We start from the raw sequence: 27,623 nt of genomic DNA on the forward strand, positions 1-27,623 counted from the left end.
ATGCAATAGAGTTACCACTAAGCAAAATAAAGGAATAACGTTCTGAAACAGACTAGAGTCGATAAATCTTGGAGTTGCAAAAGACAACATATTTTATAATTCTATTTAAATATGAAATGTCTGGAACAGGCCGATCTGGAGAGACAGGAAGTAGGTTTCTGAGAGCTGGGAAGGACAGGTGGGAGTTACTACTAGTGGGTACTGGGTCAAAGGTTTCTTTTAGGAGTGATGAGAATGCTCTGGAATTAGTGGTGATGGTGGTACAACGCTCTGAGTACACTAAAGCACTTGGCCGAGCTGTAGGTGAATTCTATCTCCAGAATGCTGGTGTAAAAAAATCAACTGGTTAAAGTACAGAAGGGCCCTTTCTCCTACTAAGCATACCAAAAGTTAAATTATTGTTGAGGTCATGTTGATTTTCAGCATTGTCTGTGATTTAGGGGACAGGCTCCCCGCTCTTCAGATGTATGTTACCATGCAACTCCCACCCCCAAAGCACCCATAATCCTCCACCACAGACCACACTGGTGCCCCCACCCTCACCCCGTGGCCTCAATTCTGCAGTCCTATTTCTAGGATTTGTTTTGGTTTCGTTTTGTCTGTTCGTTTGCTTTGCTTCTTTAGAGTTCACATAGCAGTGAGGTCCTGTGTTTGTCTTTCTCCTGACTTCTCTTGCTGCTTGGCATTTTTAATAACCCACTGACTTTCTCTCCACAGTGTCACCTTGCTTTTGTGCTGTGGTTTGTTTCCTGGCTCTTTTTTGAAGGGGTGAACGACTTCAGACATCCTCATTTCATGTTTTTTAATAAAATATGGTAAAGACAGAAAAATCCAGGCTTTGAGAACTGTAATGTCTCACAGAGCAGCTGCTTACACTAGCTCAAGTCAACGCCAGGACACAAGTGAGCTTGGCTTTACATCGAGTGTCTACAAAGAGTTAAGGAACATGTGTAGATTAGGAAAGAGTAAATTTAAAATATGTAGCTTTAAATAAAAATTTTACAAAAATGTTGTAAAATACTTTAGCAAGGGCTGAGACTATCACCTCATTTACAAGTGATATAAGAACTGCTTTGGCAACCTCTGTAATATACATTATGAATTTATTAGTTCAACATCATTTTTAATCTTCCCCGCTTGACTTTCCCCCACTGGAAAATAAAACCCATGAACTCAGCTGTACAATTAATTCACTTTATTATTCTAGTGCAAAAAAACATTTCCAGATTTATTCCCCATTTCAGTTTCAAAATAAATTGGCCTGGAACTTAGTCTTTAAATGCTGGTGACCACCAATAAATGTGTAAGAACATTTTTTAAAAAAGAACTCACTGCTGATAGTACTCCAGATTCAATGCACAAAGATTTTTTTCTATCTAAAGCATTTTTTTTTTAACTGCAGAGCAATCTAAAAATCTGCTCATTTAAAGCACTCTTTAAAATAACATATTTCAGTTGATTCTAGCAATCATAATAGGGCATAAACGATACTACATTTCTTCAAATATCAGTTGTTTCATCCTGGCTGTGTTTCCTACCACCCATTCCACAGGTCAATCAAAATACAAATACATGCAAATGAAACATGCTATTGAGACAAAATAAAATTCAAGGAGAACAAGTTATAAATAACATATGAGGTAAGTTTTGCTTTCGCATGTTCAAACATCACAGTTGTAAGAAAGCCTCTCTTAATAAAGCGTCCATGTCTTCACGGAGCCCTTATTTTTAGAACCTCAAATTAAGTTAAATAAAACTCCATGCTCCCTAAAATATTAAATGCCATGCAACACAGGATTAAAAGCAATGTTAGCTAACTTGAAAAGAACTTAACTTCTATTTTGCTTTCTACCCAACTACAAACAAGTTGATTCAAGAGACTTGAAATGATACTTTTATCTTGAAGTGACTAAAATTCCAACTTCAATGTAAGTACCTGTGACTACCTTAATCCATCTATCACCAGAACAACTTAACAGGGCAAAATCTTCCCTTCCAACCTCCCCATACCCAAAAAATGCATCCCAAGTGTGTAAGTGCTGAGAAGCCAAGCCTCACAGAGCAGATGACAAGCAGCAAGTGATTAAGCTCACACTGCTTTTTGGGGATGCAAAGAGCCTGTCAGATCTTTCCACAAAATGTATGGCTCCTATGCCAAGTCAAAGCGGGCCATCGAACTGAAATATTCCGTATTTCCCCGTGGTCAGCCAGCTGGGGTCAGCCGCTGCCAGCTGCTCCCCTTGCCCAGGCTGCAGACCAACCTGGACCTCAGCCTTTAACGTTCTTATACTGCAGAGCGGAGCAGGATGGAAGCCAGTCAAAGCCTGGTGGAATGGAATCGTAAACTCCCACTTTCTGTCGCCTGTCAACTTTCTATAATTCAAATCACCCTTGAATAAAATCAAATGTGCCTTTTGCAGTTCAGCATATAAGTCAGGAGCAACTTGAGACATTGCACAGAATTCATGAGGCAGGGTCCAAAATATATGGTCACGGTAAACCCACCTGCCCGTTTTTACATAGTTTCTCCAGTCAACCCCACACCTGGACATCCACTTATGATTAGAGTGCTTTACTTGTTTAGTTAACCAGTAAAAATCACATATAGTTGTATCAGAAACAAACCATGGGATAGTTTTTCCATAAAAATGGACCTCAGTAGCCAGTTTTGAGGACAACAAGAAGTCAGCTAATATTAAATCTGTAACAAGTTCAAATCCAGAATTATCCAGAACAATAGTCACTCTAACTGCAGATGCTTTCTCCGCTTCCTTGCAATGGCTAAGTAATGACCAAAGGCGTTCCATGTCATTGACTAAAATGAAAGGTTTTAGATCATCCAAAGAATTTATTAGATTGCTCTTCTGAGCACTAGTTTCTCCGCCCGAGAGAGAGAGATCACACTTATTGCCCCACAGTGAAATCTGAAAAAGAAGAAGTACAAATCATTTACCTTTCTGTTGACCAGCCAACCAAAACCATTATATAGGATGTGTGTTTGGGGGGCGGGGGGAGGGACCTGCTAAAAATTCTTAAAATTTATTTCTATAAAGTTAATATAAAATGTCCATCAAATCTATACTTTCTCTACTGATGCAAAGATTGTGCTTCCCGGACATGGTACTAAAAAGGTAAAACAATAAAACTCTGAATTGGTTTGTATATAGTGACCTTTTAAAAAGTAGCGTGAAGGATTTTAACACCTGTGTCTGTTAGAATGCAGTCCTCTGCATCCTGTAGATACTAGAACTGATCAGATGGTGAAAAGAGGTGGCAAAGTTGATTTTATAATCCAGAATCAAGAGAAAAAGAAAAGTTCCTTTTTCTTCCCAGTCTCCCCCAAAACTGCTCCATTTCTCTTACTAGTTGTATAAACAGAGGACACAGCAACCTCTTTGGGATTGAGTTTCTCGCGGGTGCAATAAAGACAGTGGACAAGGTAATGTCTAAAGGTCCTTCGAGCTCTAATAATCTACTTCACTGTGAACTGTAATGATACTCAAGTTTACTGTGTAGGGAATGGTAAGTAGCCCTATTTTTTATTTCACTAGAACTAAAAGAACACCTTTAAGACAGCAGGCTCTGGACCCAGACACACCTGGGTTCAAATCCCAGCATTTCCAATCACTGCCCACTGGTAAAGTACCTAAGATCTCCAAAGCTCAGGTTCCATCACTGAAAAATCAGGTAATACCAGCACTTACCTCGTAGCTGTTGTGAGAATTAACAGACATGGTGCATATAAGTGGCATACCTAATAGCTGGCATATAGAAGTATTCAATCTATTAACCAAAACAGACTATTCTTGTGTGATTCAAATTAAGAGTGAAAATGCATGTTGTGACCAAGAACATGATTTTTAAAAGATACATAAACAGATATTTTTTTCTGAAGTGTAAGGTTTTAAATAATAACTCCAACAAGTTGAAAGCAATAAAGCTGGGAAAAAAACAGTAACTCAAGTGTCCAAGTTTGATGAAGAAACACACAGTGGTGCAGGGGCTGACATTCCCCAGGTGAGGCCAGGGTCTCTGTGGCTCTGGCACATTCCCCCACGCCATCCTCTAGCTACAATTCTGCACCTACTGTGCCATGATTTGAATAGCTCTGTTTCCTGGAGACTGTAAGTTCTATGGCTGCAAGGCTGGTCTGTTTCCCACAGCATCACAGGCCCAGCATCTAGAACAGTGTCTGACAGCAGCGCAGGCGCTGAAGTGTGTGTGGACAGTGGTACGGTATTTCCTGCAGATGAAAACAGGCTTCTTGAAGCAAGTGAACCAGCTGGGGATCATGAGCACTAACGGGAAGCAACTCTGGCTTCTTCACTTGGGGGCACGGTGGCAGTTTAGGGGAACTGGCCAAAAACAGATGACAGAAAATGGATCGGTACTCCTTCTTCTTCACAATTTATTAGACTTATGGGACAAAGAACACACTGAAAGTCAATTCCCTGCAAGAATGGCCTGGTGGTGGTAAAAAAAAAAAAAAAAGTGGTAACTTTTTTTAAATTCTAAGCTAAGCATAAAGGACAGCTGCAGGGGGAGGGGCAACAGCCATATGTAATAGTTAACAACTTTTCCTCAACGATTTTTTCTCCAAACTCAAAGTAAAAGTCTTTCCCCTGAATCACGCTGCCTACTCCACTGGCCCTGGAAGAGACACCAGGACTGTGTCACATCCCACAATCTGACGGCATGTTCCAGAGTCTCCATTCGCAAAGTATATGCAGAGTCCGGGGACATATACCTCCTCTTCTGCTACAACTTTGTCCCGTCCCTAACCTGAGTCAGTTTACTAATAAATCTCTCTCTTTTTACCCTGTGCCTCTTCAGTCTGTTCTCAGAACTATCCCTGAAATAAGTCATTCAATGTTACTCCTCTGATCAAACCTCCTAGTACTTCCTATCGCATTCTGTGTAAAAACCAAAGTCCTTTTCTTGGCTTAGGAAGCCTCTGTGGCCCTTCCAGCCCCCTCTTCACAACGCTCTCCTCTTTTCCTGCAGAATCACCAGGTAGCTTCTCACATTGACCTGGAGGCTCCCACTCCAGGCCTCAGCAGGACCCACCACCCACTCAGGCACTGACCCAGAACCTCGCCTCCACTGTTTCAGGTCTTTCCCAGGTGCCTTCTCAGCAGCCTCGTCCCCAGCAGCCCTGCTCCTCCTCCCCTGCCCTTTCACCACTGCATTTTTAACACCACTTTCTGGAAAGTTTCTAACTTTTTCTGGAAAAAGTGAGGGTAGGGATACTATTATCTACTACACATTTTCATGGAGTTCTGATTCTAGTAATGCATGTTAAGGGTTAGACTGTTTTGAATGAGAATTAAAACCTAAACCTAAAGACAAATGAAAAAGTATAATAAAACCATATTGAATCGGTCACTGACCTATTTAATAGTGTTTCCACCTAATGGTAACAGCAAGTCTGTGTCCCAGACTTTGCACTCAACGCTTCCATGAAATGAATCTAGTTCAAAGCGCAGAGAAATTAAATACATTAAATAACTAGCCTCAGGGCTAACAAAAAATAAACAACAGAGCAGCGCCAAGCCCGAGGCAGGCAGGGCTGACCAATCAAGGTGCAGTACTCTCTTGGGAATGGCAGACGCTCTAAAGCCAGGTAACTCCTATGGTGACTCCTATGCCACCAGCGTCACTTCCAGTTGGAGAGGGAGACATTCTGAAACCCTTTTTCAATAATTAAATGGCTTTCCGTCTCTTGGACAATGCTATCACTAAAATCACAAAAAACGATCACATATAACTTATATACCCATGCTTTGCTGTTAAATGTGTTCCCCTTTATAACTGAACTGTTTAAATAAACAAATGTACTCAGGAGATGAGCTGTCATGTTTACCTGAAGGAGCCTGAAGAACTCCTCTTTCAACTGCTCTCTGCTGAGGTGTTCCATCCTGTTCTTCAGCTCCTGCAGGTGTGTACACAGAGTGATGACTGACTCCTGCGACTCAAAGAAATTTTGGTCTTTGGATTCTTTAAATACATCAAAGTAGTCAATTGGTGGGCTAAAGCAGGAGGAAAACATAAATGAAACATTCATTTAACTGTATCTTTTTCAAAAACACATCACCCTTAATTGCAATTCTTTAAAGGAAAGAGAATTGTACTATCCTGCCTCCCTAACGAAACAAAGGTTATGGTTTCATTGTCAACATTGTACTACTGAACTAAGCCGGCGCCTTCATAGAGATTGAACATTGTTGTTTCTGTTATTTTTCTGATATTTATGGCAAAGCTTCCCAGAAATCTAAATTCAAGTACAAATTTGGTAGCCTGTCATTTGGCTGATGCAAGGAAATTTTGTGGAACCTCAGCAGAGCTCCTGAGACACTCCATAAAGTTTCTCCCTTTCCTCCTGGGAAAGGCATTAGATGAATTTGTTCTGTTTGGCTCACCTAGTAGAGTAAAACCAGAAGGGAAGCATCGTCACTTGGGAAAATGGGTAACACCTTGACCTGATATGAATGTAAATTGTCAATGATGATTGTCATCTTGTAATATTGTATACTTCAATTGCTCAATATCTACAGGAATTGTTTCTGGAAATATAGGGAGAAAAGGTCTCAACAGATTCCTATTGATGGAACTGTTGAGAGTAAAACTTTCCTACGAAGGACTGAATAGACCTGGAAATACACCTAATATTTACTAAGTTTTCTTTGACATAATACTGGTAATTTTTTGCATTTTGTTCTAAATCCACAAAGTTTTCTTGTTTTGGTGACCAGGATCTGCAGCAAGGTTGCAATTTTTTTTTTTTCCAACAAAGTTAACTTGTGTTTGCATTTTCTCTCCCCTTGATACCAACACAGCATAAAAATAGTGGTAGTAATCTTTTACTACTGATCACAGAGTCTGTTTTTGCATAACTTCCATAGGGATTTTGTTTGCTTAAACTGAAAAAAATGGGACATAAGTTTCATTGTGTGGCTTTGTGTGGAGTTCTTCCAGAAAGTTAAAACAGAGCTGAACCAAGAAGAGGAGAACCTGTTTGCTTTGTTCGTAGGGTTCCAGAGACCTCCAAAGAACGTGAGGAAGCTGCCTCCATTGGCAGGACTGGACAGCCCAGCCAACGAAAAGTCCCTGGTACCCTCGAGAAGAGGAAAGCCCAGGTGGAGTCTGATGAGACCAACTTGTTCCTGAAGCCTACATGGACCGGATGTCAACAGTTCGCTCTGAATCCTATATGGAGTATTCCCAAAGCCAGCTAAAATTGCTGCTTAGTTATTCTGCCCTGTGATTTTATGCAAAAATAGGCAATATGATTTTAAAGTAGATTTAGTTTGCAAACTTTTGCTATGCTGTTCAAAAAATTTGGGATCAAGGTTGAGAGAATTTGTTTTTACATAAGTTGAGCCATTTTAAGATTTTTTCCCTGTGATTTTGAAATATTTGCTGTCTTGTTCTGGCTAATGCCTCCAGATGTTTTCTTTCAGCTTGGACTGATGAACTGTTTTTCCAGGACTGGAGGACTTTTGCTTTCCACAATGGACAATACCTGGAGGGACTGGTTTTCTTTCACACTAGAACCCTAGAAAATTTTCATCTGAGACTATATCCCAGCATCCATATGTTTGATCTTCATCACCATGGAAATGGTGGCAAATAGTGAAAGGGGGGAATTGTTAGGGAGAAATGATGTCCTGAGCTAATCCCATACAGGCTTTGTGGACTCCACTCCCAGTCCAGACTAAAGCCATCAAGACATTGGGAAAGACAAATCCCATCACCACCAAAGGGAAGGTGGCTGGGACCTGAGGGTGAAGTTAAGCAGCCAGGTTGGGTATAAAAACCAAACATGTGGGCCTTGGGGGGCTCGCTATCGCTCGCCTCCTGGCTTCACGGCTCCTGGCTTGCAGCCAGCTCTCAGAGCGCCATTTGGGATTCCTGATCACAGCGGATCGGGTAGGACTCATTTAAAACTTTGTCTCCCACTTCTCTCCCTGAGCTGTACATTTCCTCATTTCCCCTTCCCTTGTAAATAAACCTTTTATTCACCTTTCACGTGTGCCTGCAGCAGAGCATTGATAAGTCCTTTTAAGCGCGCGGGTGAGGACCCACAGTCAGGCACCCCGTTTTGTATCGGGGTTGCTCTACAACAGTTACATTACCCCAAAATAAAGTCCCCAAGCCCATTTAGTTGTCAAATGTTCCCTAACCAAAGACTTTACTAGAAGTCTGAAATAATTATAGTGACTACATTCATAATCATCTACCCAATAGAGTTTCCAGAGCAAAAGGAGAAAAAGCAGCAAAATGCCAAGATGATTTGAGTTGGACCAGCATCCCTGGCCAGGCTTCAAATAACAAACACGTGGACAGAAAGGGGCACTGATGCGGGGCGGTGTGAGACCCAGCACACCTGGGACAAGAGGACGACTCCAGACAAACCAGACACAGTGTTATCCTAAACGTTATCATTATGCCAAACTTTGGTAGTTTATGGGGGGGGAGGGGAGGGAAGGGTATGAGGAAGATAACTTTACTCCCAAGTTGACTTTGACCACAGGTGATGCATGGCTACGGCTCATCTTCATGCTGTTCGTGTGACATCACACAATGTTGATACCAGATCAGGAGACACAAAAGTAAAGAGGCATAAATGCTAACGAAACAGCCTTTACAGAATCAAACCTAAAGCCATTCAAATTATCTGCTCTTCTGCATTAGCTATTTTATCCATGGACCATCTACCTAAGGATAGAAACCACATGATGGGTATAATAGGGTTGATTTTTATTTTAAGAACCAAAAACATACCAAATCTCTACATCTAAATGACTGCTGCCTCATCAAAACTACGATGACATACCATCTCACGCCAGTGAGAATGGCACATATTAAAAAAACTGGCAACAACAAATGTTGGCAAGGTTGTAGAGAAAAAGGAACTCTCCTGCACTGTTGGTGGGAGTGCAAACTGGTCCAACCACTATGGAGCGCTGTGTGCAGATTTCTGGACCTACTAAACATAGAGCTTCCATAGGATCCAGCAATTCCACTCCTAGGTATTTACCCAAAGGACACAGAAACATCAATTCCAAAGAGCACCTGCACCCCTATGTTTACAGCAGCACTGTTTACAATAGCTAAGCTTTGGAATCAACCCAAATGCCCCAAAATAGATGACTGGATCAAGAAGATGTGGTGCATATACACCATGGAATATTACTCAGCATTCAAAAAAGATAAACACATGCAGTTTGCAGCAACATGGATGGAGCTAGAAGGGATCATGCTCAGTGAAATAAGTCAGAAAGAAAAAGAAAAATACTGGATGGTCTCACTCAGCAGGAATTTAGAAAACCTAAATAAGGGACCAGGAAAAAGACTAATCAATACAAAGTAAAAATCAAAATCCACAAGCAACTATAAACCAGAGACACACATGGGGGGGGCGGTTAGGGAGGGGCGGGGAAAGGAAGGACTAAAGTCAAAATAAGGGGGGAGGTGCAATTGTATGGGGAATATAACCAAAATTAAAATGCATACATTGTGCAAAGATTAAAAAAAAGTAAGAATTATATAAAATAAAATATTTAAATAAAAAAACACTAATTTGTACACACAAAAAAATAAAAAGATTTGCATTTGAAAAAAATAAAAAAATAAAAATAAATGACTGCTGCCTCCTTCCTGGCAGCGACCCCCTTATTCCAAAGAAGTGGCCATTGCTCAAGCTGCTTCTGGAATTTTCTTCAGAACCTGTGGTCCTGTCAGTAACTGCAGATCCTCATCCCTTGGAGATTTCTTTTGGGAACAACCGAAAGTCCCTCAGAGCAATTTCAGTAGAATGAGGGATGCAATCACATGGAATAAAACATTATGGTCAAAATGAGGAGTGACTGGAAAATGAGACTAATTTTCTTTTTTTTGAAGCTTGTGAAATGGATCTGAAAAAAGTTCCAAAGAATTAAAAGATACGTTTAGCAATGGCAGCACTGCTGACGTGAATCACTCTCTTAAGGTGGCTTAAAAGGGAGAACTACTGGGAAGTCCTGGTTCAGGTGTGGAGAGGGAGAATCATACCTATTAGACCCAGTGGAGGCGCCACCTACTAGGTGTGACCTGTAAGTTAAAAATGCAGTTTACAGGTTTGAACAGTTGAAAAAAAGTTACAAGAATAATAGTCTGTGCCACACAAAATTCACATTTCAGTGTCCCTAACTTAAATTTTACCAGCACAAAGCCATTGGCTCGTTTACCTGGCACAGGGGCAGCAAAGACTCGTGGCTCCTCCAGCCTCAAGGACTCCTGTCTGGCCTTTACAGAAAAAGTCTGCTAACCCAAGGCTTGTGTTTTCTCAGCAAATCATTCATTGGTTTAAAGTCATATCTCATATTAAGAATGGACCTTATTTCTTGTATTTAATTATGAGATTAAATTCATCACTACATATGATGCCTGATTTTAAAATGCTTGCTATTTTAGGATCTACTAAAGTCATCAATATGTATGTGCAATCACATAACCCTGGGGATTATTCCCAGGTGTATGTCCCACAGACACACACACATATGTTGGCCAAAAAGATGTGTTTGAATGTTTGTAGAAGCACTTTTCATAAGAACCTCAAACTGGAAACCACTCAAATATCCACAAATAGAACAGGTAAACAGAATGCACCACACACATATAACGTGATTCTCCAGCACAATGAAAACAAGTGATTTAGAACTGTATCCAACAGCGTGGCTACATAGTATCAACATAAAGCTGAGTCAAAGAAGCCAGACACAAAACGATATCCCCTATAATTTCATTCCAATGAAGTTTAAAAACAGGCAAAAACCCTTGAGGAGAAGCGACAGACCTGACCACAGGAATGCAAGGGGGTCTTCTGGGGCCCCATAAGATTCTGCCTCTTATCCCGCAGTGGGTTCACGTGTGTGCAGGTAAAGACCAGTGAACATGTAAGACAGGACCTGCTCCGCACATACATGACACTTCAATAAAAGCTGTCAAATGTCTGCTATTTTGTTCGTACTTTCATTTTCCAATATCTCAGTATGTCTAGTTAATATATTTAAATTTCATACATGGCCAAAACTTTGAATCTTAATTTAGACTTGCAGACTATTCAACTATTTGACTCTAATAAAACCAGAACAAGTATCCTGGCATAGAAAATTAGATGCATATTCAATGGAAGGGGCAAAATCAACATGAACACACCTTGAAGTTGCTGTGTTTTGGGGGGCCCTACCCAAGTTCAGATAACCCTTTTTTGGTCACTTTGGAGCTGGCAGTGGCAGGAGGATAATGCCTCCTCCAAGACCCTGATAACTTGCGCCTCTAACAGGAACTAAGGGTACTGGCCAGCTCCTCCTCACACATACCTCAATGTGCGTCTTGGCACAAGAGAACACCAGTCCCCAGACCTTCAACACCTGCAACAGAGATCCCCTGAGGGGAGGCTCAACCGCCACAGCCGATGAACATTCTCATCCCTAAACTGAAAGGTAAATATTGCCTCTGATACTTTTATTAAATTGTTGCTCAGCCAGCAGGGATCAACCCAGGCTGTCCAGTAGAATCTCCCTAAGGCATGGAAAGAAAACTGCTGTATAGGCCCCATGGCAGACAAAGTCAATCATTAGTATTTGTTTCAATAAAATAATTTAAAAATCTGCATGTGAAAAAAAAAATCGGGCCTCCTTCATGGTGCAAGGGGTTAAGATGCAGCACTATGAAGCTATCCATGGCCACTACTGCATGAATTTGATCCCCAGCCAGGGAGCTACCCACATGGCGCAGGAGACCTCTCCTGTCCCCCGCTGCTCCCCTCAGCAGTGTATTTCAGTAGATCCCCCTGTTCTGCTCACCACTCTGTCTCTGGTGAATCCTCTCACCCCCGCACCTCTGGCCAGTTCTTGTGCGCATACATAAATAAATCTTTAAAAAACAAACATACAAAAAACAAACCAAGAAACCAACCTTCTCCCCAGCTGGGCTATAATGCACAACCAAATTTGGGAATTTCTGCCCTGGAATATTTACTTACTGAACCTGCTCCACCTCTAAACTCAGAAACAGCATTCCCCGGGGCCTCTAAACCTGTTCTGCATGCTCCCCCGTCTTTCAACACTTTAGCAGTTGCAGTTAATGGCACAGGTATGTTCCAAAATTATGATCCTGTTACCCAGTTTCAGACTAACCCTTGACAGACACCCAAAGCTATTACTTGGCAGAAAGCAGTTTGGTGAGGTGAGGATTCTAATGTGATTTATAGACCAGGCTCAAAAACTGACTCACTATTATTTATCAGCCATGTAACCCTGCATAAGTTACTAATCCCCCTGAGCTTCAGTTTCCTCAACTATAAAATGGAAACCCACTAAAAAGCAATACTTACACTCCACTGGACTGTGGAGTAACTGGACTAGAGCTGGCATTCTATATACAACAGCTCTTAGTTATGTTGCAGTCTTTTGTTTGGGTGCCTTCTGTGTGCTAGATAGCGGATGCTAGATTTTTAATAATGTATTTTGGTTTTCAAGCAGAAGTCCTAACTCATACCTATTCAACAAAAGCAACAAATTGTGATTTTAAAATAATTTCTAAAGATCAAAACAGGAAAAGCTAACAGATTCAAATTTATGCAAGTTTCTCAAACTAATATTTTAATTTTTCTATTAATGCTGGTTGGGCCAATTGCTTTAAATTATCTTACGCTGTAGTTAGGCACAGATGCCAATAGATTCCTTTGATACAACACACCTGTACTTCTCTAATCTGTGCGCTAAGGGGATGATCCACATTATATTTCCTTCTACTCTATCAAACGGTTCTGTATCAGAATTTTCCTAGGAAAATTAAATTAGTGTAAACAAGTGTACAGAAAGCTATTTGATCACGTTTAATTTTGAGTTTTTCTAGTTTAACCATTAAAAAAAATAAATTTCAAGATTAATAAAGATAGTACATAAAACATAGTGATTCACTGTTGACACCTTATGCCAAATTAATTCTGACATATTATCTATTTTTGTAACAAAACATGATTGCTCTGTCCCCTCTCAACTTTTTCTATAAATATTTCAAATTAACATTTTTTGTTCAATCAGTAAGTACAATTTGTTTTACTTTGGAAGAAAAATAAATAAAAGAATTAATCAGCTAATTGGCTTTTATGTCGGCTATCTGATCTTATGCCTAATCTATGCAAATGAATTAAAATTGCCAAGAATGGGTCTCCCAGGTGGCGCAGCAGTTTTGCGCTGGGCTGCAAAGCTGCCCACAGCCTCTGCAGCGCCAGTTTGATCCCCAGCCTCCGGGGGAGGGTCCCACATGGTGCGCAGACCTCTCCTGCCGCCCGCTGCTCCCCTCAGCAGTGTCCTTCCGTCCTTCTGCCTGCTCTGCTCCCCGCTCTGGCTCTGGTGAATTCTCTCACCCTCCCCACTTCTGACTGTACCCAGTGCTTGTATAAATAAATAAATATTTTTTTAAAAAATGCCAAGAAACTGCTCTCTTGATAACATTTGCAGAAATGTCCAATGGTGCCATTAACATCTGCCGAATTCAATTGAGGCTCCCACTGTCTTTTAAAACTTATCATTTCAAAAGAGCATAAATTATCTAAACATGGGCCTCCCCTGGTGGTGCAGGCAGTTGAGCGCAGCACTGTGAAGCTGTCTGCAGCCTCTGCACTGCCAGTTCGATCCCAGCCGGCCGGCGAGGGTCCCACATGGCGTGGCAGACCTCTCCTATCGTGCCCGCTGCTCCCCTCAGCAGTGTATTTCGGTCGTCTGCTTGTTCTGTTCCCTGCTCTGTCTCTGGTGAATCTTCTCACCCTCCCGCATATCTGGCCTGTACCCCGGTTCTTGTATAAATAAATAATCTTTTTTAAAAAATTATCTAAACATTTATTAGTTAATGGTATATTTACCTCTGGATTATGGCTTCATGAATTCTGCGATACATGTAGCATTCTACATACAACCATGGTGAGTAAAACCACCTGGGTTTCCCATCACTTTCACTTATAAGGCTCTGTTGATATTCCAGGTATTGATTCCATATGTCAGTATCAACAAACTTTGCAACCAAAGGGATGATTGGTTTATCTGTTTGCAATTCATTCCGTAATTTGGAGAGAAGAGAAATGGCTTTCTTTTCAGCTTCCATACCCTCCTGCAGAAATATGGGGAAAAAATACATATAAATGCATAGAAATAATCTATATATAGTTTATATAAAAATATATGTAATTCCTGCAGGGACACACATTTTTATGGACTTAAATTTAAGAAGGAAAAATATTTCAAAACTACATGTCTTGCACATTTAAATGCAATTAGCAGCCTCCCCGGTGGCGCAGCGGTTGAGCGCTGGGTTGCGAAGCTGCCCGAAGCCTCCGCGGTACTGGTTCGATGCCTGGCTGCTCCCCAGCCACCGAAGGAAGGTCCCCATGGCGCGCAGACCTCTCCTGCCGCCCGCTGCTCCCCTCAGCAGTGTACTTCGGTCCTTCTGCCTGCTCTGCTCCCCGCTCTGGCTCTGGTGAATTCTCTCACCCTCCCGCGCTTCTGACTGTACCCAGTGCTTGTATAAATAAATAAATGAATGAATGAATAAAAAAAACAAATGCAATTAGCACTCTTAAGTTGAAAATCAAAGAAAACATACAGCTCTCCTATCAACATTATCTTGCCTTATCTACTTGGCCTTTTATTTTTTTTTAACTTTCACCTTATGAAGTAGGTTTTTTCTTTATCTTCAGGTGCATTGATCATTTCCAGAAAAGGAAAATTACTTATTGTTTCTGTTATAAAGTTAACAAAAAGATCTAAACATAATTCTTACCTCTCCATGTTTCTCAAAAAATTCATTTTTATGTCTATGTAATGAATCAATAGCCCTGGTTAAGATCTGCGGTATTCTGTCTTTAATTGTAAGATATGCGAACGATCTAGAAAAAGAGTAACATACATCGTATATTATTTAGCAGCACCAATACTTGAAAGACAAAGAAAATAAAAAATAAAATAGACTGAGCATCTTTCAGTTGCTGGAACACCTCATTTTAATCAAATTCCTTTTCATATTACCCTCATAAAGTAAACCAGCAATGTCTGACTTGTATATTGAGACACAGGGGAATCTGAAAACTGCTCTGTAGTGTCATGAAACTAAGCAGTCTTTTTTTTTTTTTAATTCTAAGTCCAGGTTCGCCCTTGGACTCTGCTTAATTGTGTTCATCTTTCCCATCCTACTCATTTTATTTGCCTTCATCAGAAGCTAGTTTAACAATGAGCTAGGACAAAAAAAGGATTCCCCTATCAAGCAGGCTCTCAGCTTAACAGAGCAACTACTCCCCCTTAGACAGATGAATGAAGTAACAGGCACAACTGCCAGCAAGACTCTAACAAGCAAGAACAGGGAGATATTTATGAACCTGCTTCTCTTTTTCTCTTATAGTGCTACCAATTTTAATTCTTTGCAAAGGTTTTTCCTTTTGCTTTCTCTACCATCCATCCTAGTCTCCCCCCAAACAAAATTAAGAAAGGTCGCCACCACCTCACTCTCCCAACCAAAAACACTGGTGCTTTTCTAGAGGTAACAAAGAATGAAAAAGGTGAAGACGAGGAAACACTTGCGTACACTTGCATACCAAGTCAGTCTTGATTTCAGACACACAAAAGCCAAGATTTACAGATTATTCCTTCATATATAATTCACCTAAGGAAATCCATGTGATTCTGTTAGAAAATAAAACTGTAAGTGATGAAATTATGCACAGGTTTAAAGAGCACAGAACTTAGCCGATCATTTATATCTTCAGGTTACTAGACGTGCAGTAAAAAGGAAGAAAGTTGATGAGCGCATTTCGAAAATATCTCTGCCCAAATGAACCATTCTTTAGTTTGGCATCACCGCACTTCCAAAAACTCAAGCATCTTACTGCAGTTCTTAAAACATTGGCTTATACCCCAAGTACCTCTGCAAGTAACAGCTATAAAACATTAAGAAAAAAAATGCAGAAACATCTCAGTCTTGTGCTTTGAGTATCCTAAACAGCGATCACATTTTACTATGTATAATACTCTGATCAGAATTTAACTTTTAAAAAATCGCTATTAATACCTTGGAAGGGGAGCTATAGTCAATCAATCGATACCTGGACTTTCCAAGGCAGCAGACAACAAAAAGAAGGGACAGCCCTTTGAGATCCTACTTCACTGGAAAATCTAACTCTTTTTCCCGCGGAGACCCGCGCCTCTGGGGTACGGTCTCCGCCGGGCCCCCGGGGAGGGCCCAGCCCGGCCCCAGGATTTGAGGAGCCAGGCCCGGATTTGCACGGCCCCCGAGACCTGACATCGGGTATAATTGGGAACAATCGGGGCCACTTCTGCACTGATCTGCTCCTGGCGCCGTCACTTCTAAGCAGAGTTCTTGGCTTTTGCAACACTTCGGAGAAGTGCAAATACGGGGTCCACTTCACCCCCGTCTGGCCCCGACGTCTAGGAGGCACAGGCTGCTTCTCGAGCGAGAGCCCGAAGGACTCGCCTCACCGAGGGAGACCCACTTTCCTCAGAGCCCAGATTCTACAGGGACCCCCTCGCCCCGGCCAAGCGCGTCTAGCGAAGACACGAAAGAGGGCGGGGGCTTGCACCTCAGGGCAGGGGAGCGAGCCCCTCTGAACCCCGAACCACCGCTGCGGGGCGGGGGTACCGGGCGCCCCAGCGGGGCAAGGACGAGGCCGGGAGCCCCCGCGGGACCCGGCGGCCGCCCCCCTGGGCTCCCGGGTCGGCGGAGACGGCGCGGCCGGCGGGGCCCCGGGGGCGGGGGGCGCCCCGGGGAGGCGGCGGCAAAGGGGCGCCGGCCGGGCGGAAGGACACGCACCCGACGTCCCGTCCCGAGAGAGGCGCCGGAGGCCCCGCCATCCCTTCGCCGCGCCGGCGCCCGCGCCTCGCCGGCCGGAGAGCAGCGCGCGGAGGAGGAGCCGCGAGCGGGCGGGCCGCGCCGAGACGCCGCTTTTGAACCGCGAAGCTTTATTCGGGCCCGCGCCAGAGACACGCCCGGGAGGCCGGCGCCGGGCGGGGAGCGCTTCCGGGACCAGGCGGGGCCCGCGGGCGCGGGAGGAGCGGAACCAGGAAGCGGGCGGGGCGGAAGCCCGCGGGGGCCGGGCGGGCGCGGTCACGTGCGCGCGCGGTCACGTGCTCGGGGCGCGGGGCGGAGGGTGCGCGCCTGCGCAGTGCCGGCGCGGGGCCGAGCGGGGCGGCGCGGGGCCGGCGCGGGGCCGCGGGCGCGGGGCGGGGGAGGCTGCTCGCTCTGGCTCTGCGCTGCGGCCGGGCCGCGGACACGGGCCGCCGTCGTCTCCGCCGGCGGAGAGGTTAGTGCACGGCCTTGCCTCGCAGCCCGATCGGTCCCCGCCGTCGCTCCGGCCGCGCTGCACCTCCGCGTCGCGGCCCGCGCGCTCGGGCCGCTCCCTCGGGAATCGGGGGCCTCCAGCCGGGACGCTCGCCTGGCGCAGCGGTGATCCTGGAGAAAGTGGTTTTGGGTTTCAGGGAATCTAAGTTCTGCCCCCAGAGGGGCGCCCCATTGTCCCCCGACCTGCCGTAGCCGGCACCGCTTCCTTAGCAGGCCTGCAGCGTGACCCCTCCGGGGACCCCGCAGGAGCAGCACCCCCTGCTCCCGCACCCGGGTCTGGAAAGACTGCAAGGAAGTATTTTTGAGAGAGGCCTCACATTCACATAACTTATTAGTCGATTATTGTGATTGTTCTGTCTCATTGTGAGTTTTAAGTGCTTACTGTGCCCAGGGTATAAATTACACTTTATAGGTTTGTGTGTGGAGGATAAAACATTGTATGTGTCGGGCTGGCACCAACCACAGATGCCAGACATCTGGGAACGATAGCTCTCGAATAAAGGGGGACTACTGTACTGTGTTCTTAAAAGTAGAAAATACACCCCAAAATTGAGTAGCTGCTTTTTGTTTCATTTTTAAAAAATCTGAATATCTACTATGCTCTGGGTATTATGATCATCGAATATCGGGCATGAACAGAAGAGAAACAAATATGCGTATATTCTGGCATGGGGGGAAGCAGATCTTCTATCCTTCCCTCTTCTGTTTGTTTTTCCCTTTAGCATCATCCCCACTTATATGATTTTTTGATTTGCCATGTTTGTTGTCTGTCACCCCCACTATGATGCAAGGCTCAAAGGTTCAGAATGTCAGGGAGTAGCACAGCCCTTGCACCTGGTAGGAACTAGGTTCATATTTGTCATTTGAGTTAATAAGTTAAGAATACGAGGCGTGCACATGATGTTAACTGCAATGCAGAAATATAGAGTGGCGGAGGATAATGGCTGCCGGCTGAGCATTTTAAATGAAGTGGTGGGGTTGACTCATGGGCAGGAGACTGAGCTAAGACCTGAAGGAGGTAAGGGCATCGGATTTACAGATTCCTGAAAGTGCAAACCGTAAGTGCAAAGATCCAAAGGCCAGAGTAACTAGAGCAAAATGTGTAGAGAAAACAGCCATGAGATTCAGTGTGCGGATGGAGAACTGGCTCTCAAGGGGGCCAGATCAACTCACGTGGAGCAACAGAAAAGAAGACAGAGCATATGGGCACAGACACAGTGGGCAAATGGATAGTGGCACAGAGCTTATGCAAGTTCTACGCTGATTGTTTCTGTTTTGTCAATGAAAGAAGGCCACTGTGGAGAAAGGAAGAGGCCTAAGTTGAGACTCGGGAGCAGACTGCAGCAGAGGATTGAAATGGTTGAGCAGTGTGATAACAACTTAGCGTGTGACCCTAGAGTGGGTGACTGGTGGAGAGCAGAAGACAAAATAGGTCAGGGATACCCCTCCCCGAGGGCCCAGGAGGTCAGGCCCACCACCTCTGTGCCTGGACGTAGCCACCATTAAGAAATAGGATCAGGACACTATGAGGAGCCTATGAATTTGACACCAAAATGTTACGTGAAGCTGTTAGGAAATTTTAAGTCCAGTGTACTTTTTTTTTTTATAAACTTTTTTTTTTTTATAGAGGAGTGTTTATTTATTTGTTTGTTTGTTTGTTTGTTTTGTTCATACATGCACTGGGTACAGTCAGAAGCGCGGGAGGGTGAGAGAATTCACCAGAGCCAGAGCGGGAGCAGAACAGGCAGAAGGACCGAAGTACACTGCTGAGGGGAGCAGCGGGCGGCAGGAGAGGTCTGCGCGCCATGTGGGACCCTCCTCCGGTGGCCGGGGAGCAGCCGGGGATCGAACCTGCGTCGCAGAGGCTGCGGGCAGCTTCGCAACCCCGCGCTCAACCGCTGCGCCACCAGGGAGGCCCCCAGTGTACTTTTTACCTTGAGTTTAGTTGGTGCAATTCTGCCTCCCTGAGATGTGTTCTAACTTTTTACAAAATACTTAAAAAAAAAAAATACTTCTTTGTGTTAGCCACCTGAATGCCTTTTTCACAATGATAGCGAGAAAACACTTCTTATTGGACCCATAGCTTTTATGTTCCTCATCCTGTGCTTCCTGTAGCCTGCAGATGAAGGCAGTTTTCAGAGCATGCAGGTAAGAATTTTCTAGATAACAGTGGAAGAATCTAGGTCTGTGTTTACAGATTTCCAAAAGTTTTTATAATTAGGTTCTTCAAGATGCACTGATTGTGCTGGCAGGGACTAGGACTAGTAAAAGGTGAACTGAAATAGCTAGTTGAACTAGACTAAACACAGAATTCAACTCTGAACTATTTTGAAAGCAGCAGGTTCTCCCTCCTAAATGTGCCTGTGACTTGTCCTGGCTTCCAGGGGAAGGCAGTAGAGTGCAAAGGATTCAGGTGTTCTCCTGGGAATTGGAAGACCCGTATTAGCAATTTGCTGAGCACGTAACCTCAGTTTCCTACCATTGACACACCCCATAGGGAGACCTAGGTGAAGCAGCATAGTAGGTTGTGGAAAATCCTCAATAAGTGAGGTCCTGCTTTCAGTTCCTACTCAACATTGCTACATGAGGGGTTTCTTAACCACACACTGGACCTTGTGAATCTCACATTTAAAAGCTCCAGCTCCCCACCTATAGAACTCTTTAGAATCTCTTAGTATCTGGCCCCTGATCCTTTCAACCCTGACCTGCCACTCCTTCCTGCATCCCCTGAGGTTGTGCCCTGTGGACTTGTGGTGTTTGCTTTGCTGGTCCTCTGCCCTCTTGAAACCCAGTTCAAATGTCACCTCTTTGAATAGGCCCCACCCATCCCTCATCCCAGATGTGCCCTTCTCTGAACCACGTAGCAGTGGCACATAACTCTGCTGGTAGTACTTACCACATCATTTGCTTTCCCCTGTAGACTATGTTCTGAGATCATTGGGTCATATCTCTGTCTCTGGTGCCTTACCTTTTACTTTTAGAAAGAATTATTAGATCGCCACCTGTAAGCTTACTTTTAAAGAACAAATATTTTAAATACCATAAATAAGGGAGGTGGATTTTATGAAGATAGTCTGTTTTCTTCGTCTGGAGTGTGTATGTGTGAGTGTCTCACATCCCTTACTACACTGCCATGGCCAGCCCCAACCTGAAAAGCACTTTTCCCCTTCCAGAAGCAGCTTACACATCTGGGAGCCTTTCCCGCCTTCCTACAGAATTAGGTGAGCTCCTCAGCAGTCGGTGTGTCGTTCTTTAGTGGACTAAGGCCACAGTTGAATGTGCTTCCAGACCAGGGCCCCTTCCTGGGTGCATCCCTGGCCGGGGCTCCTTGCTTGTCTCATTGTAAAGGCTGAATAAATTTTGAATAAAGGAATTTACAAGTGCAGATTTTCTTCAAATAGTTACTGCCCTAGTGAGACAATGAAGAGACCGACTCAGTTTTTTCATTTTTAGGCCCTTGTCACGTCCACAACTTTACAATCTTGTAGCCTTCCAGAAAAAAGGCCAGAGGGTAACCAAAGGAGTGGTGGTAGAAACGTGGGTTAGTTTTTTCACCTCATCCTTTTAGGAGACGTTTGTTTCTGTTTTGCAGCTTTTTGGGGGCAATGTTTCTATTTATGTCGGAAAATGTTATATATGTGGTATAACTTTTTTAAAAACAAATTTTGACTTTTTTTTCCTCTAGCCTGGCGTGTGGTGATGTCACCCAGACTCCTCCGAGCCCTGGCCGCATCTCACTGCTTTTTGTCAAAAGCTTGTCAGTGCCAAAGACTTCGTCGGACGTTCAGCCCACGTAAGGAATTCGTGGCTCCAGCATGCAGCACTCACACGCGGAGTCAAAACCTGGATTCGTTCTTCCCTGCTCCAGCAGCTGGTGGTGTGAGTACGTGTCAGATCCTGGACGTGAACCAGAAGATAGCAGGTGCGAGCGTGCTCTCTCCTCTGAACACTGTGCTTGGCCAAGATGAAAAAGCTCCCCCTCCAACCAGGAAACCATTTGGTACTCACAGGAAACTGACTCACAGCCCAAATCTGTTAGATTCTACGAGGTTCATAAAAATATTAGAGAGACATTATTCATCACCATCAACGGAAACACTCTCTCCTAAACAAGACTTGCCACAAATCAAGAGACCACTGAAGGCATCGAGGACCAGGCAGCCGTCCAGGACCAACCTCCCAGTTCTGTCTGTGAGCGAGGTAAAAACACTCGGTTTCGTAATAATCACTCGCTCTGAATAACTGCGCACTGATTGCGCCCCGGCCTGATGCTCCTGTGGCAGTGGCAGTGGCGGTGGAGACCAGCTCAGGCCTTTTCTGCCCCATCCCCCCAGATTGTTCATGACCAACAGTAAAATCAGTTATATCCCAAAGGAACCAATATCTTAATTTTAAGCATTAGTGATATACGGTAAGACAAATATATAGGCCACAAAGTATAAAAATATAGCTTAGGAAAAGATTAGTGGCCTAAGGAAGTTTTGAAAAAGAAGACTAATAGGAAGCCTCCCTGGTGGCCTAGGGGTTAAGTCTCAGTGCTATCATCACTGCGACCTGAGTTCGATTCCCCAGCCAAGGAGCTGACCCACATGGCGCAGCAGACCTCTCCTATCTCCCCGCTGCTCCCCTCAGCAGTGTACTTCAGTCAGTCTGCCTGTTCTGCTCCCCGCTCTGTCTCTGGTGGATCCTCTCACCCCCTGCACCTCTGGCCTGCACACCAGTTCTTCTACACACAAAATAAATACATACATATTAAAAAAAAAAAAAAAAAAGATGGCTAAGGCAATTGCGGAATGGACTATTCAAAAAAGACCCATTTTTTTTTTTAATGATCAAAATGTAAAAATTCTTCATTAAATTTAAAATAGTGTTGAAGTCTGCTACCGGTATCTCTGTGGTGTCTCTGCGGACAGTGAGTGCTCGCCCATACCTGGTGACTGCACAACCCCAGGTGTGGCAAAGCGACAGAGCCAGGTGGAACAGAAACCAGCCAGGCGGGTTTTGCTTTTTTATTTTTTAAGGTTGCAAGGGGCAGTATTATTTGTGTCTGATTTGCTGTTTAGAGGCTTATGAAAATGTCTCAACTGCAGTTGCATTTCCCTCAAGTATTTGAGGCCAGCACCAAGCCTTTCGTTAGTTAAGCTAAGCAATCACATTTGAGATAGAACAAACAAGAAATAGTATCAAGTACATGGTAGGAAAAACTAATCTTGTTGAACACTTAATTCTCAGTGGTGAAACAAAGGAGGGAATTTGTGGGTCCTGTATTTCCTGCTGTCTACCGGGGGGAAAGAAAAACATTAAAATGGCTTAGAAGAAATAATTTCTTCATGAACGTTAAGGAGTCACCTATTTCCTCGCCTTTGCATAGGCGATCGGATGTAATACCACAGCTGCGCCGTCAGTTGGGGTTTTGCAAAACCAGAAACAGCATGCTCATTCCCTAGAAGCTCAGGAAACTCATCGAAAATCTGATGTTTCTGAAAACACTTCTAAAGTGATCTGAGGGGGCGTCATTTTGGAACGTCATTTCCCGTGACCTTCCTTTCTGCAGGTGGCAACAGTCTTGAGGTTGGGTAGGTGAGGTCTGCCAGGGCTGAGGACTGGTTCTTCTCTGCCCAGTGGATTCCATGCAGGCGTCCCAAGGCTGGTGAATCTTGAGTTTGGGGGGACCTTCTCCACCCCTCGGGACCGAGACAGGAAAGGACTCCCCTTTCGACAGAAAGCAGGCATGCTTCTCTCCCTCCCCACAGCTGCCCCTGCCCTTGCCATGCCCCACATACTGGGATCAGATCTCTCCCTGGTCACGTTCACGGAGGCCCCAACCTGCCGAGATGTTCAGCCCCATCCCATTGTGCATAATTGGTAACAAGGACAGTGCTGCTTGTTGGCACGACCAGCCTCAGGAGGAGAATGTGGGGCGGGAGGTGGCGGGGGCAGAACCCTGGCTCTGGGCACAAGGGGGAGCTCACGTTCCCCATAGTGTTCAGCTGTAGCCAGAACATAAAAGGAAAAACCTGCATTTTTCTCTTTTAATATAAGGATAACATTGCTACAATACACTCAGTTTCTTCAGGTACAGAACATGAGTAAAAATAAGCTTTTTTTCCCTGAAGAAAATATTCCATTGGTGTTTGCTACACTAAAATCTGAATCATATATAGATTTCTAGCCCCATCTGCTGGAACATGTTTTCTGTAGTGAGAAAAGTGAAACATACTAAAATGTGATTTTCTTGGTTTTTTTAAAAAAAAAAATTCTAAAATAAGTAGCGATTTTAGGTTGGTTTGGCCTATTTATTTAAGAACAAGTTGTTGAACCCCATCTTAAAACCTGAAATTTGCTTTATGTATATAAAACTAATGCTTAATTAGTGGTTCATTATAAAAATCCAGGAAAGGACATATGTGAAGGCTTTTCACAAAGTAACACCTTGAATTAATTACCAGGAAAAAAAAAATTGCAGACAAAATACTCCATCGTCCTTGTTGTCTTAGCCCAATGGACTTAAATACAATCTTGACATTTAAAAGCAAAGCAGATAAAACCAAGACAAGATATGAATCAAATGTCAAATCGAAACACTTTGTGAATCATTTCTTGTTAGAAGAGTCCATAACTTAAACAAAGACCAAAGTCTTGAGGGAGGATTTGGGCAGTCACGTGCGAGCCAAGTCCGCTGTAGGACTTTGGCTGTAACTATCAGTCAAACTAAATAGGACATGGTGACAGGGAACAGTGACAATTCAGGAAATCTGCAGCGAGGAGCCCTGGAAGTGCTAAGTAAAAACAGACTGTGATAAAAAAATGTATTTATATACTGACTACTTGGAGCTCAGAATATGTTTTCTCACAGAAACAGGGATGGAGTGCCTGGTCTTGTCCCATCTTTAGGGCAGCCTTAATGTTGAGCACAGATGGGCCTGGCCGGCGGCACAAATGATGGCGAGACAGGCATGAGACCAGGGGAGTGGGAGGGACCATATGGCTGGAGAAACAGGGCCTCCTCGACTCCAGTCCATCATTACCAGATCTTCCACTTTACCAGCAAGTGAGGAAGCCTGGATTTTGTGTGAAATCGCAATCTATTGTTGATAATTCAGATCTTGGAAACTGCCAAATGGGTGGGCTCTTGAGTAGGTCTCGGGGCTACCCGTGTACAATTCTGATTCTGGGGAGAGCTCACCCCTGCCAACTCCAACACAGTTATGGGAAGACCTGACTAGACTTGCTCTTGACCTTTTCCTCACCTCCAGTCTTCCCTGTGCCTCCTGCTCTTCCCACCTCAGCCCAGCTCTAGCAGCCACGGAAGTAATTCTGACACCCAGCTTCAAATATTGGTTTTGCTTATCAAGCTTCAGTAAATTTGTCAAGCCTGGAGAGTTGAGCTTGCCTGCCATGGTCTACCTGCAGCCCCTTAAGGATTCCTTCCTTTGAGCTTAATCTCAGGTCCTGTCAGCTCTTTAACTTCATGCAACCTGACAAGAATAGATAGTGCTAGTGGTTCTAAATCTCAGGAACACGTAAGGGGTTCCTGTATTCCCATAAACATCTGTACTTTGGCCGCTTCCATATGTTGGTACATCCACATGTTCTCACACATGTGACCCTGGAGGTCAGTTATCAGATTCCTGCGATCATAGGATTCCACACCCATTCATTTTCACATTCAGCATTCCAGCTTTTCATTTTGTTCTAATTGAGTTAAAATCATTTTGCTTATGGATGGATATTTAATTGCATTTAAGTTTTTTAGTTTGTGTATACCCTCAGTTCTCTATTTATTCCTCTGCTACTTTTTAAAGCACTCATTGGGACTTGTAACAGATTGAAGGAAAGGCCAAGCAGGGGCAGGCCATTTCTTGAGAACGGGCATGCAGTTAAGTAACAGAAGAGGAAGGAAGTTCATATACTACTTTTTAATTTTATACTAAGAATGTGGGACCTCCCTGGTGGCAGAAGAGGTTAAGACACAGCACTATAAAGATATCTGCAGCCAGTGCAACACAAGTTCAATCCCCACCAGGGAGCTGACCCTCATACTGCAGCAGACCTCTCGTGTCTCACCCACGGCTCACCTCAGCAGTGTATTTCAATAGATCTGCCTGTTCTGCTCCCCACTCAGTCTCTGCTGAATCCTCTCACCACCACCACCCCACACACACACACCACTGGCCTACACCCCAGCTCTTGTATGCATAAATAAAATAAATCTTTAAAAAAAAAAAAAAAAACTGGTCTCCCTATAACTTTCCTTTCATCCTAAGTACATCCTTGTATGAACCTGTGAGATGCTTGAAGAAAAGTCAAGTGCTGGCTCTGCAGAAAGGTGTCCGAGCAGGTGACAGAGACCAGCCCAGACCCTTTAGCCTCTCGGTAATCCATGTCATGCCATTCTTCCTGATGCAGGACCTGATGCACTGCACAGCGTTTGCAACTGCAGATGAGTATCATCTTGGAAATCTCTCTCAAGATCTGGCCTCCCATGGATATGTCGAAGTAACAAGCCTGCCAAGAGGTACATCTTGAACCTGGGGCCAAGTATGTTAAACTGTATTAGAAAATCATTTTCCTACGATACTGTATTAGTGATGCATTTGTTTATGTTGAATTTTCTGTGTGAAGAATTTTGTCATAAAAGTGGTATTGAATCTCTATATACATGACATACAAAGAGAAAAAAATATATGTAAGAGAACTTAGTTCTCAAATTCAAGTCAGTATGATTTATTAAGCATGATTTATAGGATCCTTATTCTTTGTAGTGGTCCAAGGCCAAACCACTTTATTTCTGCCATGTTAAAAGTTATTTTACTGTTATGGAAGAATCATGAAATTGATAGAAATGTTGAGGGAAATGTCCCAGTACAAACTAATACTTTAAAAGTAGCAAAATTAGTTAAAAGATAAACAAATGAATTTTTAAAAGAATTAAAATCAACGGAGGAATTCAGAGTAGTATCTGGAAGGATTCTTGAGAAAAATAACATGCTGTACATTTAAAAATAAGTAAGCGGAAATTCAGGATTTTACAGGAAAGTAACAAAAAACAGCAGGTGGAAAACCTCCCTGCTGCAGAGAAAATTCTTCAGAGATATTGACCCTATAAGAGACCATCAGAATGCCATTTGCGTTTTCAGACTTGATGATCTGAACAGCATGCTGCGTAATGGCCGAAACAAACATCGTTGACTTATAAGATCAGAGCTGTGTCCAGTGCCCCAGGGGTAGATCCCCGTATTGGTCTTTGGCTGATTCTGAAGGTGTCAGCCAGTGGCCCTGAGCTCCGAGGCTCGGAGCCGCTTGTGCTGTTCGCACTGCTCTGCATCGTTCTCACTTGACCACTTTGCTTTGGCTACTTAAGTGGCTTTGCCCTGCATCAGATACAGTAGAGAGGTCACCCAAAAAAGGTAGCTTAGGATTTGATCTCTATCTGAATTCTTCATGCTCCAACTTCTAGGAATTCTGAAGCTTTGAAGATCCTTATTTAAAGCTGAGAAATTTTATTTTTTTTAAAGATTTATTTATTTATGTGTAGAAGACCTGGGGTGGTGAGAGGATTCATTAGAGACAGAGTGGGGAACAGAACAGGCAGATCGACTGAAATCCACGGCTGAGGGGAGCAGTGGGTGAGTCAGGAGAGGTCTGCTGCACCATGTGGGTTGCTCCCTGGCCGGGGATTGAACTTATGCTGCAGACAGCTTCATAGGTTGTATCTTAACCCCTTGTGCCACCAGGGAGGCCCCTGAAGCTGAGAAATTTTAGATAACTTTATACATATTACTATTGGTATATTAATACATATACCGGTGTATTATAATACATATAGTAATACATATTGCTGTCGGTATATTAATTGATACACTAACATTGTAATTTACATTATAGAATACATTCTTATGAATATTGCTATGCTAATCTATAAAGCAAGACTACTGCTATGCTAATCTACAGTGCTAATTGATAAAGCTAATCTATAAATCCATATTTATAAGTATATATTTAGTAATATTTAAAAGTTAAGATACTCAGTTAAGGTGACTACTGTGCTAGTGCTCATGATTAACTTTGACATCAGGTATGTCTTGAAATGGCCAGTTCTTCATTTCTGTATGTTTTCTCTTGCTCTGCTCTTTATACAACTTAAATTTCAGCAGAACCAGTAGAATGAGACTATCAATAATATTAATGAAACCATATTTGAAGGAAGAGAAGATAGTTATGGTTAT

At 43.5% G+C, this 27,623-nt stretch overlaps 2 protein-coding genes across 4 annotated transcripts in view; one reads left to right on the forward strand and one right to left on the reverse strand.

The window, feature by feature from the left end:
• Nucleotides 1-517: 517 nt before the first annotated feature.
• On the reverse strand, nucleotides 518-16,940 carry ARMT1 (acidic residue methyltransferase 1). Its single transcript, XM_037520659.2, has 5 exons — nucleotides 16,867-16,940; nucleotides 14,827-14,932; nucleotides 13,913-14,157; nucleotides 5,864-6,029; nucleotides 518-2,924 (listed from the first exon to the last, which is right to left on the reverse strand). Exons 1-5 carry the CDS (start codon nucleotides 16,905-16,907, stop codon nucleotides 2,160-2,162), a joined length of 1,323 nt encoding a protein of 440 aa, XP_037376556.1. The 5' UTR covers nucleotides 16,908-16,940; the 3' UTR covers nucleotides 518-2,159.
• Nucleotides 16,941-17,297: 357 nt separating this feature from the next.
• Nucleotides 17,298-27,623, forward strand: part of RMND1 (required for meiotic nuclear division 1 homolog) — a 30,969-nt gene continuing 20,643 nt past the window's right edge. The window contains exons 1-4 of one of the 3 annotated variants that reach the window (XM_037520666.2): nucleotides 17,300-17,356; nucleotides 20,568-20,615; nucleotides 21,080-21,594; nucleotides 25,804-25,912. In XM_037520666.2, the coding sequence (XP_037376563.1) occupies nucleotides 21,094-21,594; nucleotides 25,804-25,912 (610 nt within the window). In that variant the 5' untranslated portion in view covers nucleotides 17,300-17,356; nucleotides 20,568-20,615; nucleotides 21,080-21,093. Of the gene's footprint in view, nucleotides 17,357-19,293; nucleotides 20,616-21,079; nucleotides 21,595-25,803; nucleotides 25,913-27,623 lie in introns of those variants that run through there. The other 2 variants (XM_037520664.2, XM_037520663.2) reach the window with 2 other exon arrangements.

Source organism: Talpa occidentalis, unplaced genomic scaffold (genome assembly GCF_014898055.3).
Source record: "Talpa occidentalis isolate TD23 unplaced genomic scaffold, MPIMG_talOcc4v2.1 talOcc4.2, whole genome shotgun sequence".
In the NCBI taxonomy this organism is placed as follows: Eukaryota; Metazoa; Chordata; class Mammalia; order Eulipotyphla; family Talpidae; genus Talpa; species Talpa occidentalis.